General features: G+C 52.3%; 2 protein-coding genes across 4 annotated transcripts in view; both read right to left on the bottom strand.

Annotated features, from left to right (window-relative positions):
- Nucleotides 1-742: 742 nt before the first annotated feature.
- Nucleotides 743-15,681, bottom strand: LOC104291438 (histidine--tRNA ligase, cytoplasmic). Of its 3 annotated transcripts, XM_009890671.1 has the most exons (13): nt 15,593-15,681; nt 14,806-14,895; nt 12,843-12,962; nt 12,556-12,651; nt 11,245-11,370; nt 9,042-9,149; nt 7,497-7,595; nt 4,758-4,851; nt 4,477-4,604; nt 4,135-4,377; nt 2,727-2,843; nt 1,829-1,975; nt 743-802 (listed from the first exon to the last, which is right to left on the bottom strand). In XM_009890671.1, exons 1-13 carry the CDS (start codon nt 15,668-15,670, stop codon nt 743-745), a joined length of 1,506 nt encoding a protein of 501 aa, XP_009888973.1. In that variant the 5' UTR covers nt 15,671-15,681. The 3 variants fall into 3 exon arrangements, with proteins under 3 accessions (XP_009888973.1, XP_009888975.1, XP_009888976.1); XM_009890673.1 differs by lacking the exon at nt 15,593-15,681 and having other exon boundaries at nt 11,305-11,370; nt 14,806-14,883; XM_009890674.1 differs by lacking the exons at nt 11,245-11,370; nt 12,556-12,651; nt 15,593-15,681 and having other exon boundaries at nt 14,806-14,883.
- A 777-nt stretch (nt 15,682-16,458) lies between these two features.
- Nucleotides 16,459-18,277, bottom strand: part of LOC104291448 (histidine--tRNA ligase, cytoplasmic-like) — a 7,239-nt gene continuing 5,420 nt past the window's right edge. The window contains exons 6-9 of the mRNA XM_009890682.1: nt 18,106-18,273; nt 17,190-17,306; nt 16,761-16,907; nt 16,459-16,515 (exon numbers count right to left, since the gene is read on the bottom strand). Of these exons, the coding sequence (XP_009888984.1) occupies nt 16,459-16,515; nt 16,761-16,907; nt 17,190-17,306; nt 18,106-18,273 (489 nt within the window). The remainder of the gene's footprint in view (nt 16,516-16,760; nt 16,908-17,189; nt 17,307-18,105; nt 18,274-18,277) is intronic.

Below are 18,277 nucleotides of genomic sequence, written 5' to 3'. Positions count from 1 at the left end.
AAAAAAAAAAAAAACAACAAAACCACCCAAACCACCTAGTTTGGGGCAGGAAGCTGGGCGAGTGGGTCAGTAGCCCAAAGCCACCCGCGGTGAGCGGGGCACGGGGAACCCACAGGGAACCCACGCAGGGAGCTCCGGCTTGGCCGGTGGGAGCTTTGCAGGGGTTGGGAGCAGCGGTGGGGTGCGGAGGGAAGGGGGGAGCGCCGCAGCTGAAGAAACGTCCACGGTGACATTTAAAAACACCAGTGAATCCCTGCCCCCAGCAGAGAGCAGGGACAGGAGTCAAGGAGTGGGAGAGAGAGATTTATTATGTTTCTGGGAGCAGCGCCTTTACGTTTGGCTTGGGATAAGGTCACCTCCCCCCAGCCAGAGCACAGAGATGGGGCGGGATGTTTATTCAAAGCGACGGGAACAAGAAGCCGCAGCCACGACCCCGACCCCGGGGTCCGCTAAGAGCATGGCGCTCCACGTGTCACCCCCAGCGACGGCGTTTGCCAGAGCCACTCACAAAACATCTTTCCAACGACATACTCGAGGGCCAGAGCATGTCGTAGGAGTCGGTGCAGCCTCTCCGCTCCCGCCGGGAAAGGGAGGGCACGAGACAAGAATAAATACACCTTTGACAGCCGTCCCGTCCCCCCCGGGACCCCACACCCGCTGCCACGTGGCCTGGTGAAGGCATTTACAGGAGGAAATCTGTCAGCCAGGATCCAACAAACCAGGAGACGCATCCCGAAGGGGTTTATGGCCGGCTCGTTCGCATCCTGATCTCCTCAACCAGGCTCTCCCTGCGAACGTTGACCTACACAGAGGGGAGCACAAAGTTGCTTCAAATACAACACCAGTGGCTTCACGTATTGTGACCTTCTCTGTTCCCAGAGGGATGTCCCCCCAACTGCTTTCGGGGCCCTTTGTCTCAGGAGATCACACCATGGTGCTGTCACAGTCCCAACCTGTGAGAGCAAGCACCTGCCTGCAACCCTGCCGAGTGCTCTCCTGCCCAATGACTGTGAGAGCAACACTCTTCCCAGTCTTTCCTACTGGTTCCAAAACCAAGACCAGTGCACAGATCAGTCCTGGTCCTGCTTGTTGCAACAGAGCACCTCCAGGACCTTCAGCGATGGTCCCACGCTCTGGAGGGAAAGCAGGAGCAGCCATACAGCCCATTGAATTGCCCCCACATGCTTCAAGCTCCTGAACCGAGGAGTAGCTAGGAGTTCAAGGACTCCACGTGATGGGAGACACTCCAGAGTTGGAGACAACAGTGCTCCACAGCTCCACGAAACTGCACGGGGTGAGGAACTGGACTGTGGAGTGTTAGAGAAATCCCTGGAGAGACCACTGCTTGAAAAGATCTAATGAGGAAGCCAATGTAGAAAATCCTGAGAACCTGTTACAGGGGGCTCCGTGGCAAAATGACACCAGGGCACGTGCTCCACAGCAAGTCAAGAGGGGTGGGAAAATTTGCCTCACACAGACTCCGAAAGTGCACCAACAAGGTGTACCCACCATCCACCCACAGGCCTCACGTTGAGTCTGCCAGCCCTGGCTCGCACCCCTCTGCCTACTGCGCGTGGAGAGCCCTCCCCTTGCCGCACCTTCTGCCTAAGCAGCTTTGTTAAGCCTGGGAGGCTTTTCACATCAGGTAGAAGTGGGTTACTCCCCTTGATCTCCCCTTAGGGCACTACAGTCAGGCTGGCAAAGCCACCTTGCTGTGTACAACCTGAGGGCAGCGCCGCAGAGCCGGGTACGGATGGGTCTGGAGGGCTGGCCTGAGCTGGGGCGAAGGGGCAAGTAGCCCCTCACGCCAAGCCACCACGGGACTCACCTCCTCCCTGGTTGCCACGACCCGCAGCTTGACGACTCCATCCTTGAGTTCCTGCTCACCCACGATGGCAACAAGGGGAATGCCCGTGTCCTCACAGTACTGCAGCTGATTCAGCAGCTTGGGGTTCTTCTTGTACAGTATTTCTGCCTGGAAGAGAACCAGAGCATAGCGTCACGATCAGCACCAGCCTGTTTCTCTGCAACCTCTCAACCAGGCACTGCTGGGCCAGTCTGCTAATCGCCGTCTGGTGAGCAGACTGGTGAGAGAGAAGGCCAGGCAGTACAGCTAACAAGAAATGCAGCACAGCTCAAATGTACTCACAAGATACTGCTTATCCTGGGAAAACACCGGGTCACTAGCTCTGCTCTGTGTCAAGCTGACCCCTGTGGTGTCCCCCACAGGGTCTGGAGCCCGGCGGAGCACCCAGGCATTCTCCTCTTCTCAGCCATCCAGGGACTCTGCCCTCAGCAGACAGGGAGCAGGGCCCTGCCACACAGCGTCCCTTCAGCCTGCCGAAACCAGCCCAGGCTCCTCCCTGTCCCCACTCCCCGCTTCTTGCAAGGCCCTGTGGGGTTTTGTGCTTTTATGCTGGAAGCAGTGTGGTATCCCACACTGCCACGCAGCAGGGGCTGGAGCGTTGCCCGCTTTGGGAATCTCCCCTGAGGTAACACAGAGCAACTCCTGCAGCGTTACAGCGTTAACCAAGTGACGCTGCCCAGGCCCTCCTGGAGAACGTCTAATTCGGGACACCGAGAAGAGGCAGGCTCCATTCAGGAAGGCAGTCTGCTGCCCACCTTCTCCCCAAGATCCTTCCTCCCAAAGCAAAGACAGATCCGGACCATTCCTGGCACAGAGAGTGGACCAGGCAGCTCCTGACTTGGCCATCACCTGGTCATACCTTGATTCCAGCATCCCACAGCTCGGCGATGAGCTTCAGCCGCTCTTCAAGGAGCTTCTTTTGGGCAGAGGCCACCAGCACCTGTGTCTCTGTTGTCCTGATCTTTTCCTCAGAGGCCTAGAGAGGGGACAAGGCTCAAAAGATGCCACAGACATACAGAGATATGAGAGACCCTATGAGCAGGACAGGTCCCCACCTCAGGCCCAGGAATTTAGTGGTGAAGAGGATCAGGCTCAGTGAGATAAACAGCATAAACTCAGGAGAGTCAGGGGAGGCCCCACAGATCCCATCCTGGAGCAGAATCACATCTTCTGCTGTTTTTCCTTGATAGGGGCTTAACGCTGGCATGCAGGCTGGAGGACGTGCTGAGAATGAGCAATTTTCCCTGCCAGCTTCTGCCTAGAGACTGCTCCTCCCCACCCAAGGGCCTCCCAGAGATCTGCTCCAAGCAGCTCAGGAGCAGCAGACCCGGCAGAAGCTGGAGAGAGGCAGCTGCCTGCTCTACAGGGTTAACCTAACTATGGGTTAGATTAACAGCAGTGAGTCGAGATGCTCCAGTGCCATCAGGAGCCACCTGCTCCAGTGGCAGATGCTGAATACTCAAAGTGGCATTTTCCTGCCACTGCTTTCGCTGAAGGGAGAAGCCTTTAAAAAGGTCACCTGCAGAGGAACAAACCGGGCCAGGACTGTAGGTGGTGGGGGAAAAATTGTTTCCACTTAGAAATCCCAGCTGTGTCTGACTGCCAAGACAGAACTCCCCATAACAAGCCTCTGGGAGAGGGAAACGTGCGGCAGTGTTTTGGGAGCCTACAAAGACCTATTTAACACCCACAGATTGGGACGGTGGACAACACATTGGTACAGCAACTCTGAGGAGGGGGGAATAGGAAAAAGGTAACTGGTAAAGCCCCAGAAGTGCTGCACTCCCTGCCCTGGGACACCCGATCCCTGACTGGTCGCTGTAGTGCCTCAGGCAGGATGAGCAGACATGCGAGGCTGCTGTCTCCCTGCAGCCTTGCAGAGCAACATCGCATTGGCAAGGAGGACGTGGGGTCACACAGATGTCTAATGCAGTGGGGAACACTAAGGCACCTGACCTGGGTACCTGGTACTGCCGAGGATTAAAGTGACCCCTCCAGCTGCAGTTGAAAAAGCCACCTCCAAGGGCTGATGGAAAAGGGATCTTGTATGCAGTGAAAGCCCCAGAGCTCATCTCCCAAGCCAGAGAAAACAGGAGATCATGTCCTGGTTCTAACTCCTGCTGCAGAGCACAGAAGAGGCCTGTCTGGCTTCTCCAAAGACTGCAGCAAGGAAGGCTCACTTCAGCATCTGCAGGACTTGGGGTACATACGGAGGATGTAAATCCTTGCTCTTTCTCCATGCTTAGCTGAGCACTAAAGGCACCTACCTCCACTCTCTGCTCCAGGATGGAGAAGATCCGCTCGATCCCAATGCTGACCCCCACGCAGGGCACCTTCCGTCCTTTGGGATCAAACATCCCCACCAGCCCGTCGTAGCGACCGCCTCCAGCCACGCTCCCAACGCTGACTGGCTCCTCCACATGGTCGTTCTCCTGCTGCAGCAGGACAGCCTCAAAGATCACCCCCGTGTAATAGTCCAGACCTCGCGCCAGGCTCAGGTCGAAAGAGATCTGTAGGACACAGGGAAGCCCCGTCACGGGGTGCACTCAGGAGGCCCAGGCTGCCCGACCACGGGGGCAGCACCCCCTCCTGCCTCTGCCCCTCCTCACCTTCCCCGTGATGCCAAACAGGGTCAGGTACTCAAACAGCAGCTTCATGTCCCCCAGCCCCTCCTTGGCCAGCTTGTTCTGGGACAGCTTGGGGTCCTGCAGAAGCCGCTCGATCAGCTCCAGGCCACCTGTGGGAGCGAGCCATGCCTCAGGTCTGCCAGTGCAGCAGCAGCCGCGACAAAGGGCCCGGCCAGCTGTGTGTGCACCTTGCACCCGTGTCGCTGGCCCTGCCTGCCCGGCCTGGAGGAACGAGGCCAAGGGCTCGACCCCACAGTGCTCACCATGAAGCTGGACGTACTCCCCAATGCGATCCGCAGCCTCAGGAGAGAGCCCCTTCTCTCCTACCATCTCATTCTTCACTTCTTCCCATGGCATCTGCGAGGGGAAGAGAAGAACATCAGCCACTGCTCCAGGGATGTGTTCTCTCCTGGGGAAAGTCTCTGGTGGTCCTGCCCAGTACAGACAGACATATCTGCCCTCAACAGATCTTTACACAGCAGAACTCCACCAGTGTCAGCGTGGTTAATAGTTGCATGAGAGAAGCCGCAGAGCAAATGCTCTCAGAGCATGGTCATACGGTCATAACTCCATTTCTTGTACCTCTGCACAGTCTGTATCCCAACCCTGCAGTCAGCAAAGCTGCCCAGAAACTTGAAGCCTCAGGACAAATAGTTTTGATTTATGGCCAGAAATCAAACATCTGTACTGTAACAGTACTGAGTTCAGGAGATGTCTTGCTGCTGTGCTTTCCCTGGTTAGGTACTTAGTCACAAACACCAGTCAAGAAAGCGTTGCTGGTCATGCCTACCACCTGGAAAGGTGTGAGGAGGTGGCTGGGTCATGCAAAAACCCAATGTAAAGCAGAACACGCTGCAGTTTTCCCACTGACCAAGGGGTCAAAGAGAAACAGAGTCTTAATCACATGCAGCTGCACTGAGGTAAATCACAGGTATGAAAACAAGGAGATTATCCCATTCTAAAGAAGACCAATCCTCCCTCCCTATTGCTTTTCCACACATACACAGCCCCAAACCCTACACTTTGGTCATGCCTTTGCAACGTATCTCACTGCTAGCAGGGCTTTAAGTGAGCCTTCCTCTAGTTGCCTTGATTTGACCATCAGACAAGGCCTCCAAAGGAAAACACAGTTCATCCTTGAACAAAGCAACGAGAACACAGGAGACGAGATACCAGGCCGCTTTGTTTAACAGGGTTTCACGGGAAGGTTAGGAGCACTCCTTTAAGCAGTCAGCCCACAGTTTCCCCAACATGACTCTGAACACACACAGAAATCTGCCTCCAAATTCTGCTTCAGATCCCGAGCCAAGAAAACTGAGGCTTTAGATTGCATTTCTTTTTAAGGTTCCTCTTCCTTAGCTATTGGCAGAAGAGTGTATACACATGACTGTATACACATTTATAGACTGATCTCCAGCATCTTTCTATCTGATTAGGGCCCACAGCCAAGACAATCAGCTGCAAATAAAAAGCTTTACCTACACTGGCACCTTTCCCTCCTCCCAAAGGGCCACATAAGGGCCCGAATCCCTTAGAGACCATAAGAACAGCCAGTGCTCTTGAGGCAGCTTGCTGAGCACAAACACGTAGGTACCTCCTGCCTTGTGTCTTACAGAAGCAGCTGCATATACAGAGGGCTATTCTGTGTCACACCAAACCCAAGTAAGCCACAGAAACAGCAACGTCTACACACAGCATGCTTTATAAAAGCACCTGTGCTATGTGCCCAGACCAGGAGAGGTGTGAATGAGGTGACCAGGAGACACGGGATGGGCTACCACCGCTCACAGCACCGGGAAGAGAGATTACAGCACCGAGCAGCATGTTGTCCCTGTGACCACATCTGCCCCACTAGAGTGCTGCAGACTCTAGGCCAGCCCCAAGGAACCGTGTTCCTAGCAAAACATGCTTGCACTGATGGCAGCCACAGGTGAGAGTTAAGACATGCTGTGGGGGCACACAGGGCAGCACACCACCAAACAAACCAGCCTCTCCCTGCCCAGATGGCAGGAATGTGCTGCTGGTGTTACGTTTCAGTTCTGTGTTTCTGATCTCTAACTCCTTCTCACTCCAAATCCTTTTCTCTACTTGCAGGTAAAATACATCTCATCCATACACCTCCACTTCACGTCTCTGCTGCCTCCCCGCTGCTCCTCACCGACTCCTGAGGGTCCCACAAGCAGCCAGAGGCACACGCTGTCCAGCGGTGTCCCGATCATACTGAAACAGCCTGGCCAGCAACATGCGCATGCTGCAGACTCCCTGTCCTCAGCAGAGATGCTACACATCACATCACCAATCGAGAATAGGACCAGCTTGCAGGACAGTATTTATGAATAGGGTCCTGGACAACACAACTCTGGCAGCCTACTCACCTGTGGATTTCCACTTAACTCAGCCCTGTCACCTGCAAGCTGTCTTACAGACTACGATTAGAGATTGTCACTTACAACTGCACTTCTCTACTCCTGCATTACCACAGAGATTTACCGTTTATGTCATGCTCACCCTGCAACTGAAGTCTGAAATTTTAGTAAAGGTTGGACCGGATGATCTTTTGAGATAATCTAGGCTGTTCTATCCAGGACACAGCTGTGATTCCTCACACCACCCGACTGAACCTAACACATTTGAAAAGGCTTTTCAATGCCTCAGCCTAGTCCTGGGGGCAGGTTTTCATGACTCTGGTTCATAAGCAGCAGCACATTAAGAAGGCTAATGTTTCGGATGTTGAATATCCCACGGGAAGAGCAATTCCCCTCCCTCCTTTCCATTCGTCAGGACCTCATGGGATACTGGAGAAGAAAGCACAGGATGCAGTTTTCCTATGTGACTGCTGTGCTCCGTGTGCCTCCCCTCCAGAGAAAGGGGGGAACAAGAACTCAATGTTTATCAGCATTTTCCAGCCAATTCTCATGGACTGTGGTAAGAGCAGCCCAGAAGGACAGAGACTCACTGAAACTCCATCAGCGGCAGTTGCAGCCCAGGGCTCCAGCCCGTACCTTATCCAGTTTGTCAACACTGGAGCAGATTGTTCGGAACTTGCTGTCTGGGACACCACAAACCGCAAACATCCCATCAAGGATGCGCCGATCGTTGACCTGGGGGAGAGAGAGCAAGTCATTAGCTATGAACTCAAACAGATGCTTCAGCTGTGTCCAGTTTTTCTCCTCTCGAGTTTTAAGTCTCTCTCCCATTTCTGGGGAGTTGAGCTGCCTCTCTGCCCGCAGCAGGCCAGCTAACACAACTGACTACTACCAAGCCTGGGTAGAGCTATTGTAGTCTCCTTCTAGAGCCACAGACACCTCCACTCAACAGAGAAGAAAAACCAACGGGGCCTAGTGAGTCCTTTCATGAGGACATGTAAAAACAGCTACAGACTAAGGAGATGAATTCAGTGCATTACCCTGCTCTCTCAGTGTAAGAACAAAGGGACCTCTGATTATGTTAAAAGCTTGCTAAGGAATTATTTTTTTGTTGGTAGTATACTTTAATTATGCTCTGTAATAGTAGGTAATTGACACCAAAGGATCAACTGGACTCAACATTTCCATGGGTAGTGAGAACATTTGCAATTAAATTAGACAGAAACAAAGACTGCTCGGGAGTTTGTAACCCTCCAGCATCAACACAAACCTGACAGTGGCTCATGGAAGACAAGAATAACTGCAGGCAGGTTATTCTGCCATTCCCCGTTGCAGAGCTGCCTTTTCATCCTCAAAGGCATTCGCTTTCACCACTGTCCAAACACACAATAGCTGGAGAGGCAGTTCCTGTGCAGAGCTCCTCAGCTCATCCCAGACGGGTTCGAGGGCAGGTAACTGTCCCCCTACCCAGTGGGGGCTGCACATAGAAGCGCAACATGCAGCCCACACTGCTCACCTCCCCTGCAGAGCGCAGCAAAGACCCAGCTCTTGGTCCCTCTCAGAGTTCCCACCACCCTCCTGTACATCAGGCACTCCTACCCATCGGTCTCCTACTGCTGCAAACCGTTCCCCTTCCTGCCTGACCTGTACCATTTGCTGCCACACCAAGGCAACAGAGGTGTTTTGATGCAAATAGCAATCTCAACATACAGGAGGGTATGGGTCATCTTCTGGAAGAGGCCTCAACCCCAAAAAGGACTTGGTGGGAAGGCAGGAGTCTGCAGACAACACAGCGCTCACACTGAGCAGATGTCCCTACCTAAGGGAAATCAGGAGCTGGGACAATGCTGAGATGCTGGGCCAGAGCCTGCATTTTACTGCAGGCAGTGAATAGGACAGTCACCTGGTTAGTTGGCTGCTGGATGTTTTGCAGGGGACTGTGGTTAGTGCTAGAGAGAACTCAACTGCAGCCCCAGGAAACCTCCCTGCATTGCCAGCTAAAGGTAGGTCTGAGCTGAGGTCCAGCCTTTTAGCATGAGGATGCAGAGAGGTGGGATGAACTATGGCTTCTGGATCAGGCTTTGGTGGGCGTTAGAGTGGGAACAGGTGCCACTGTGTAAAACTACAGGAACAACGACTGCTGCTTCTCACCGTGGCACAGAGAAACCCACCCGGTCTCACCTTAACAAGAAAGTCCCCAAGCTGCAGGTCACTCAGGATCTCGTGCACAATCTTCAGGCACTCGGCATCGGGAATCATCGGGTCGAACTGGCCAGCGATGTCAAAATCCTGGGGCACAGGAAAAGGCAGTGAGCAATTAAGGACCGCTAGTGTGGCTGCAGCGACACAGCTTCAACTCTGCTGTTAACAGCAGTTTGTTTACAAAAAGCAACAGAAATGGGATGTAAAGCAGCACTAGCCCTCCCTAGTAGGATCCAGAGGGGACAGGATGTGGGTTATGACCCTCTTTCATTGAAGGTGGCAGTGGTCTTGTGCCCACTGCACTGCAACGAGTTTGTATTCTGTGTTGTGGCCAGTGCAGCCAGTTTGCAAGAAGCTGTTTTGCTTCTGGAGGTGTGTGACCTGCTCCCTGCCTCTGACGCAGCTGTTTACTGCACGATATGCTTTGAAACAGAGATCCTTGAAAAACAACAACAAGGAGACAGCAGAGAGATTATCAGCAGTAAATAAATAGAACAAAGAAATCAGGAAGGGGAGGAGAAAACTACTTATTATTTGGTATGACTTAAATGCCAAATGTTTCACCTTGATTCTTAGGATATTCTTTTTTTAATACACACGCCAATCAAGCTAATGATCAGGGAAGAAAACAACATAAGCAATCTCCACTGAGGCAAAACCAAAGCTTCAACTGCCAAGACTGAGAAAGAAATCAGAACGCCCGAGTGCTTTGCACCACAGATTACCAGATGAACTAGCACATAGACCCAAAGCACAACAGCAAGATGTTTTAATAGGCTGGTACCCTGTGATTGGAAAATAGCAAAGACAACATCACTGCTCAGAGAGAAATAAAACACAGAAGCAACAAGAGACCGCTCATTTATGAATCCCCAAATGCAAAGCCCTCAGTAAGATTCTGAGGACAAGAATAATTTTAATTACGTGGGTAAATTTCAACCTGGCTTCCCTAAGCTTCCAAAATAAATTAGGGCAATGGAGGAGGAAAAAGATAAGATCACATCAGTTAATCCCCAATCAGCAGAGTGCAAGAAAGGCTGATGCAATCCCCGTGGAAGTTGGGTGAGGTCTGCTACAGTCAGGAAAGCGCTGCTACCACTGTTCGTGGCACAGGTGAAACCTCACCGAAAAAAAAAAACAACCAAGGGCTGGTGAATTATTTTTAAGAAAAGATGCAGAAAAAAGCTGCTAGACTGAGCAAAGCATCTCCTGGGAGAGAAGGCAACAGAGCTTGATTTACATGACCTAAGGAGGGGAAGATTTCTCTAAATGTTTCCCAAATGTTTATCTGGGAATTGGGAAGAATCCACATCAAGGGAGGATAGCTACCATTTAAAGACCTGCGCTGGCACAAGGAGAAGTAAACAATCAGACACAAGTTTAGTCTGGATATTAGAAAACTATTTCTAGCTATCCTAGGAGTGAGATCTTGGAACAGTCTTTCAGATGAGAGAGCAGGCAAAGACCTCAAGTTGTCTGGAAACCAGAATTCAACAAGGTGGAGGTGGAAAGTATCTACAGGGGTTGTATGATGGAACTGGAATTTCTCAAACAGGAATGTGTTTGCAGTATGAAGCCCTGGGGACTGTGTTAGTGCAGCGGAACAAAGCCATTCCTTGGGGCTACCACACTCCATCCGAGAAAGCCACAAAGGAAATTGCTTTCTTACCTGTTCTGTAATTTGGCCTCAGGGTTTTTCCCTTCCTTTGAAACAGATTGACTAAGCGTGGGACAGAAGCAGCATATGCTATGGCTGAGTCACTTGCTTGCCTGGTTCATGCGTCCTGCTAACACAGCCAAGAGTTCAACTGTTGCCAGATTTGGGATCAGAAGGAAATTCTTTCTCTCCACTATGCTGGCAAGCACTGGGGGACAGAGAAAGGAGCTGCCCTCCTCCACAGTGCAAAGCACACCACGTACCTGGGGCAACTGGGGGCTGTATTGCAAAGTTCCCTGATGCACCAGCACCCCGTGTGCCAGCCATCCTCCTCTCCCACTCTCAAGCTGTTTTTCACACCCATAAGGAGATAAGTGGATCCTCCTGAGCTTTTCAACACCACAGGAGAGGCCACTACAGGGTAACACAACCTTTGGCCCTACGTTTTTGTGGTGCTACATCCCCACAAGCGCTGCCCAGCCTACACCCCCGCTCAGCAGCATCCCTGGCAATGGCCAAACTCACACACTGGTAGAACTCCCTGTAGCGGCCCCTTGTCATGGCCGGGTTGTCCCGCCTGTAGACCTTAGCGATGTGGTACCGCTTAATGTTGGTGATCTTGTTCATCGCCAAATAGCGAGCGAAGGGCACCTGAGACAGTAGGGTTAAGGATGGGAACAGGGAGGGATCACCCCACCCAGTTATCAGTCACAGGCAGTGCTGGGTCCTCACTATCTCCCCAACACCCAGCACAGTGTGGCACACACCCGTGGGGCAAAACAACTGCTAAGAGATGGCTGCGCTTGCCACAGCTCCCCAAGGTCTCCACAACTGTCCAAGAGACGGCCCACACATGCTGCCATTAAGTGTCCCGACAGGCATCTTCCAGCACCACCTCAGGTTGGACCTCAGTCTCACACGGGCTGTGTACTGCAGCAGCCTCGTCTGCGCACCCTGCTGTAGGAGAAACCCCGCTCAATACAGATCTTCCTTCCCTCCACATACAAGTGTTACTTGGCCAAACAGATGCAACATACAGTAAATAACTGAGCAAGGGTTCTGCACCCACTGAACCACACTCCCTCTCGGTATACAGTCAGAGCCAAAGGACTGTCCACCCTCCTCCTCCCTTGCCCTCTGGACAGCTGTCCTGGTTTGAGCGACACAGGACTAATTTCTCTTCTAATACTTGGGAAGACTGCGCTTTTAGAAGACTCTAGTGTCTGAATTTGTGAAAATATTTATAGCCAGCTATGGTGTGTGGGTTTCAAGGTCTCGTGCTTTCAAGCTTGTCAGGTACAGGGATGAGAAGTGAGACCCAAGCTGGCCAACAGGATTATTTCATACCATCAGTATCATATTCAATATAAATTAGAAAGTTTGCTGAGAAGTTCTCTCTCTCCCCTGACAGCTGCCATCCTGAGAACCTCCTGCCCCAGTGCCGGCGCCCTGAGCCCTTCCCTTCCTCCTGAAGCCATAGTGCGCGATATTTACTGTCTGCTGCTGGGAGTGCACAGCTCCCTACTGATAGAATTGGCTGAGTATGATTTTTGCATATTCCATATTGGTATCAAGATCAATATTGGTTCTTCAGTGCTGTTAATGTTAATTATCTAATCTTATTCTATTAAATCTGTTTATATTTCAACCCCCATGTTTCCTTGTTTTTTCCCCTGATTCCCCTTCCCAGGTGGGGAGGGGTCATTGGATGATAGAATAATTGTTTGAATGACAATAAGGGTTGTTTTAGGTTTCTCAAACCATAACAACAGCGCTGCCCCAAAAGGAGGGCAGCAAAGATGAGAAGAGCCCTCAACACTGGCTGTGGCAGGATACTGTGAGGTCATAGCGCAGGGACAGCAGCTCTCCTCCTTGATCTTTCAGATCGTAGATGAGCTTAGAGTCTTCACCGTATTTCCCCGTCAGCGTCTCCTACAACAAAAGGACACAAAACCAAACAGCGTCTTCAGTGAAAAGGGATCAGCCCTAGAGCACACAGAAAACAAGGAGAGAAAGGGAGGACGCCTAAGAGATGGAAGAAGAAAACTTAGCCCTTGACACATTGCAAGCTTTCAACTGCTAGATCTTCACCAGCTGAGCCAACTTGCTGTGTCCTCACTTACCTTCAGCTCAAACACTGGCGTATCAATGACTTCTGCTCCGTGGCGCTTGAAGCAGGTGATGATTGCATTGAAGACTCTCTCACGAATGGCCATTTGCTTAGGGCTGTAGTCCCGCGTGCCCTGGGGTGAGGTAAGGAAAAGAAGAGCGAAGGACACACTGAGTTAGAGGCATGCAGTGGAGACAGATGTGAGAGGTGATGTGAAAAAGCTATCATACTGCTAACAAAGCCAGAGAGATCACGTCCAGACACCAGATATTGGGAGAGGCGGTAAAAAGCAGCACCGAATAATACTGGAAAACATCAGGACACAGCTCAGAAGTGCCATGGTCTGCAGGGCTAGATCCGATTCAGGAGTTTCATCATGCAAGAAACAAAGGAGCTAACACAGATCCAACACTCAGAGAGTTCAGAATGTCTGAGTATGACAGCACAGCTAGGATCTGTCCACAGCTCCAGTTCAAACGTATTAGCCAGACCCTTGCACAATGAGCCACCCTGAGAGGAGGAATGAGAGGACAGGCATGCTTTGAAGCTATGAAACAACCAGCAGCTCTACAATTTCCAAATATACACAGAGAGCAAATCATCTTTTCAAAGTGCAATACCTGTCTACTGTTCACTGGGATGTGCTCCCTTTTAATTATTTCATTGACCACCTTTAGGCTCTCAGCAACACATAAATCATTATTAATTAACTAGACCTCCCACTTTCTTTTTCTAGGGACTAGCAGTAAGTCAAAGAGGATGCAGAAAGAGCAGGCACTTCATAACACCCCACCTGCAGGTCGCACAGCGAAAAGCAGCTCTCTGCGGTACACTGACGTGGCTGAGACAGGCTGGAAACCCAAGCTGTATCCCTGGCACTCACAGAGCTGCAAAATCCTCTCTCCACATCTTTAATCAGTGAAATAGCCTTCCACTTTCCAGGTCTCACAGCACAGTTACATTTACCAAAACATATGATAAAGGAAATGGACAAGGGAGACAGTTTTGAGGCATTTCCTAGGTCAGTGGCATTCACATAACCTATTTTACTTGTGAGCAACATTCACAACTGTCTCCACACCACCGCATGGAAATGGAGTTGCTCTCTGGTCAGCTGACAGTGATGAAACACTCAGCATACAAAAAATTTCAGCATAAATTGCATTCCAGACACTATTTTCAGGGACCTGGGGACTGAAAAGCTTAGCCAGAAGGAGGGTCCTTCTGCAAGAAGACACAAAAAATGTCAGCAGCTGGCCAGACCTGCTCAGTAAACAGGATTACCCACTTCCACAGACTAAGGCAAGACCAAAACCCACTCCCTTGCTCCTCACATTTCACCATGTGCTGAACATTTCTAGCAAACACTGCCAGGCATCTGAGTTTCTTTGGCTGGCTTACGCTTTGCAGTTCCCTTGCAATGAGCCTCGCACCAGCAGAGCTACACTCTGTTCACTCAACCTCCCTCCATCCACTCCCTCCAGGTTAACAGGGAACAGGCCCTGCCTGAGGATCCTTGATCCACAAAAGCCAATGTCTGCAGGCACTAGTGGGGTTGGTGCTACGAGAGCTGAAGAGTCCTGGCCCTAAACTCATCGGGGTGATGCAAGTCATGACCTTACTTCAAATAGTGGAATTCAAGCAGATACGAGACCTCTCACACTGGGCAGCTAAGACAAAACTTGACCAAAAGGGAATTTAATTTCCCGACCACACCAGCTAGTGGGGTTGGCTTGTCACAGAAACACCATTAAGTCTTTAAATTAGTAGGGTATCTGGGCCAGATGCTGTCAGGGATGTCTTCACCTCTCTTTTCACTGCTGCTACAAGCGAAAAGGGAAACAGAAAGGAGACCAAAGACAGGCAAGTCTGTCCTAAGATTCTGCACACACAGGTGCATGAGGGGTGCTGTGTGTATACGGGAGCAGGTTGTGCATACAGAGAGGCATGCGAGTGCATGCGCTGGGGGACGTTACCTTTGGGGTCTTGAGCACAAACTTGTGTTTCCCCTCATCTCCCCCTAGTTGTGCCTTCATCTCCAGCAGTTTTGCCACCTCCTTGGCGATCTGGGGAGGGAACAAGGAGAGAGCTGGTGTAAGCCCACCTGCCAGGCCCAGCCCACAGGCATTCCCCAATACCTTCAGCCTCAGCATTCCCAGTACACCCAGATTCCCCAGCCTCAACACATCCACTATTCCCAGCCTCCTACAGCCGCCAGAGGAGCACTCCCTGCTCCCGTCCTACCAGCCTCCACACCACCAGCTTCTGCTACATGTACCCCAGCAACGGCAGTCTCCAGCATTCTCCTCCCAACCCTAACACCCTCAAGCATCACTCTCTCTAATCTAACAGCAGTACCATCCGTTCCCACTGCCAGTCTCCCCAGGCACCTCAGTCCCTCCGCTCTGCAGCCCAAACCACCCATCTTCCCAATGCCACCACCCCTAGTCCAGCAACACCAACACCAGTACTCCCAGTTCCCCACAGCACCCTCCCCCTAAACCCAGCAACCCCAACCACACCCTAATCACCTCAGCAGCCCTCTCTCCAGCCCAGCACCAACACCCCCAGGTCCCCCCATGCCCCTCTTCCCCATCCCAACACCCCGAGTGCCCCAGCCGCCTCTCCCCAGGCCAGCTGCCCCCTCCCAGTCACACCAGTCTCCCAGCACCCCACTCCCAGCAACCTCCCAGCACCCCCCTTCCCCAACTCCGCCCCGAAGCCCCGCCAACCCCTTCCCAGCCCCTGGGTGGCCGGCCGCACCTCGTCGGGATCGGTTTTATCCTGCTTGAGCCGCCGCACCGCCTCCGCCTGCGCCCGCACCGCCGCCTCCTCCGCCATTGCCGGCCCGCGCCTGCGCACTTCCGCCTCGCCGCCGCCGCGCATGCGCACTGCCGCCGGACGGGGGCTGCGCCTGCGCACTGCCGCTCCCGTCCGTTGCCACGGCAACGGGCCCTTCCCTCAGCGGCCCGAAGACTGCGGGGAAACGCGCCGACGTCGCGCAGCTCCGATAAACGCCCGGGGGGCGATTTGGGTTTGGTTTTTTTTTCTTTTTAATATATAAAAATACAGAGTTCCTCCACACTCGCCCCAGCCAGAGCCTGCCCGCGCAGCTGCACCAGCCCCCTGTTGTGTCCCCACCTCGGGTGCAGCCCGTGCTCTCCCCAGGCCAGGCTGCCCCCGGAGCACTCCTGGCCCTGTACCCGACGGCAGAGCCCAGCTTGCAGCCCTCAGAGGGGTGGGGGTGGCCTTCCACTGCCACCCTCTCCCTACGTCCTGACCCTGCGGGTACCTAATGCACCACAGGTTTCCATACACACACTCCAGAGCCACCACCACGACTGCCTACAGCAGATGGAAATGGCTGCAGAGTCACAGGTACTGCAATATTAGGAACCCACAAGCTTGACCCATCCTTCAGAGCAGTTAACCAGAAGATTAACCTGGTGACTGCACTGTCCGTAGCTTTTAAAACCCTCTTGCTCCTTTCCAAGGAGATACCCTGTGTTGACACTGCCTTAGCCCAGGCAGATGAGCCTCAGGTGACCAGATTTCAGCAGGTTTTCTAAGGGCACTGGAGGTTTCCAGTTGTACAGCAGTTCAGTCAAGCAGCTCTGGGCAGAAAAGTCCTAGGGCTCCAGCCGCCTTCTGATCTCTTCAAGCAGCTTTTCTCTTGGGATATCAACCTACAAAGCAAACGGAGAGAAGGAGGTAGCACGACTAGAACCCTGAACAGAGCACCATTTGATCACCCCAAGGACTTGCTGTGGATACCAATGCAGTTTGTGACTGGTTTTCTGGAGCAGTCAGCCAATAGATCTGTGCTACAGCTCCCCAAAGCAACAATGTCACTGAGGGAGAACCCAGAGCCTTTCAATAATCTAGAGTTTTGGAAGCACTTTTGAAACCCAGTGTAAAAAGGCATTCTCACCTCCTCTCTTGTTGCAACATCTCGCAGCTTGACGACACCATCTGTCAGCTCTTGCTCTCCTACAATGGCAGCAAGGGGGATCCCCGTGTCCTCGCAATACTGCAGCTGCTTCAGCAGTTTAGGGTCCTTCTTGTACAGCATCTCTGCCTAGGAGGGAGTGGAAAAGGTGAATCATTAACACAAAATTTGCTCTGATGGATCTTGGAGCAAAACAGCCAGCACAAAACCCCACAGAAAACTGGCTCATTATTTCTGCAGCAAGCGGTTGATTTTAGTGCTCTTGGCTGTTCTCTGCCTGCTAGATCTCAGACAGGCCCAGATCGTGAAGAGACACACAACTAATGGAGTTGGTCTTACTGTGCCACAGCTCCCTTCAGGCTCTCCCACCCTCACCTGTACCAGTGCCAAGGCCCAAGTCCTTACTTTTACCTTGATCCCTGCGTCCCACAGCTCGGAAATGAGCTTCAGTCTCGCAGCGACTAAGTGTTTCTGAGGTGTAGCCACCAGCACTTGTGTCTCAGTCGTTCGAATTTTCTCCCCAGAAGCCTGCAGGGAGAGACATGCTGGTGGGAGTGACGGGCTCTGAGGGAATCTGCAGAAGCTCATCTCACCTTATCTTCAGACCTTAACATGCTCCTTAAAACAAGCATGCTTAAAAGCTAACCATCACCGTTCAATGAACACTACTGAGCAAGGCTAACCTTCCAGAAGCAAAAAGAGTGCACAGATAAGACAACCTGGGCACATTTAATGAGTCCCCCAGAGAATCTGCATTGTGACACACTACTTAATCCTGTGCTGCTGTTCCCGTGGGACCTTGGACTTCCTTTCCCACCCCTGGATGGGACCTGGACAGCTTTCTGATGTCTCCTTTGATTCTTCAGGTACACACAGATTCCCTCAGCCTCACTTGCTGTGAATGACAAGCTCAGAACTAAATGCAGAGTGACGAAATTCCTCACTGGCTTTCCTAGGGTGCTCATTACAGAGTGCCACAGCTGCTACCAAATTCATCACTTCACAATCCCCAGGGTCAGAAAACTTCACAGCGAAGAGACAACAGCAAAGTCACTTGGGCACAAAGTTCAGAGATAGGACCAGAGCTCAGGGCCTGTCTCAAACAATTCGTAGGCGTCTGCTACGAAATGCTGCCCTCAGCTGCCCATGCCTGCATCCTGATGGGCTGCAGAAAATGGCTGTGTCTTTTGTGCACGGACATTCAGGCATGAAAGGAACCATCTTCTCCCCCCAAATTCTCTACTCTTGAATATGGTGAAGTTGTAGAGCTCTGTAGCAAACAATAGATGGCTTCCTAGAGCCTTTCCCCATGCCATGCACCACCTACCTTCACTCTCTGCTCCAGGATGGAGAAGATCCGCTCGATCCCAATGCTGACCCCCACGCAGGGCACCTTCCGTCCTTTGGGATCAAACATCCCCACCAGCCCGTCGTAGCGACCGCCTCCAGCCACGCTCCCAACGCTGACTGGCTCCTCCCCCTGGGCGTTCTCCTGCTGC

Source organism: Charadrius vociferus, unplaced genomic scaffold, assembly GCF_000708025.1.
Source record: "Charadrius vociferus isolate BGI_N301 unplaced genomic scaffold, ASM70802v2 scaffold828, whole genome shotgun sequence".
In the NCBI taxonomy this organism is placed as follows: Eukaryota; Metazoa; Chordata; class Aves; order Charadriiformes; family Charadriidae; genus Charadrius; species Charadrius vociferus.
This window is presented reverse-complemented; position numbering and strand designations above follow the sequence as displayed.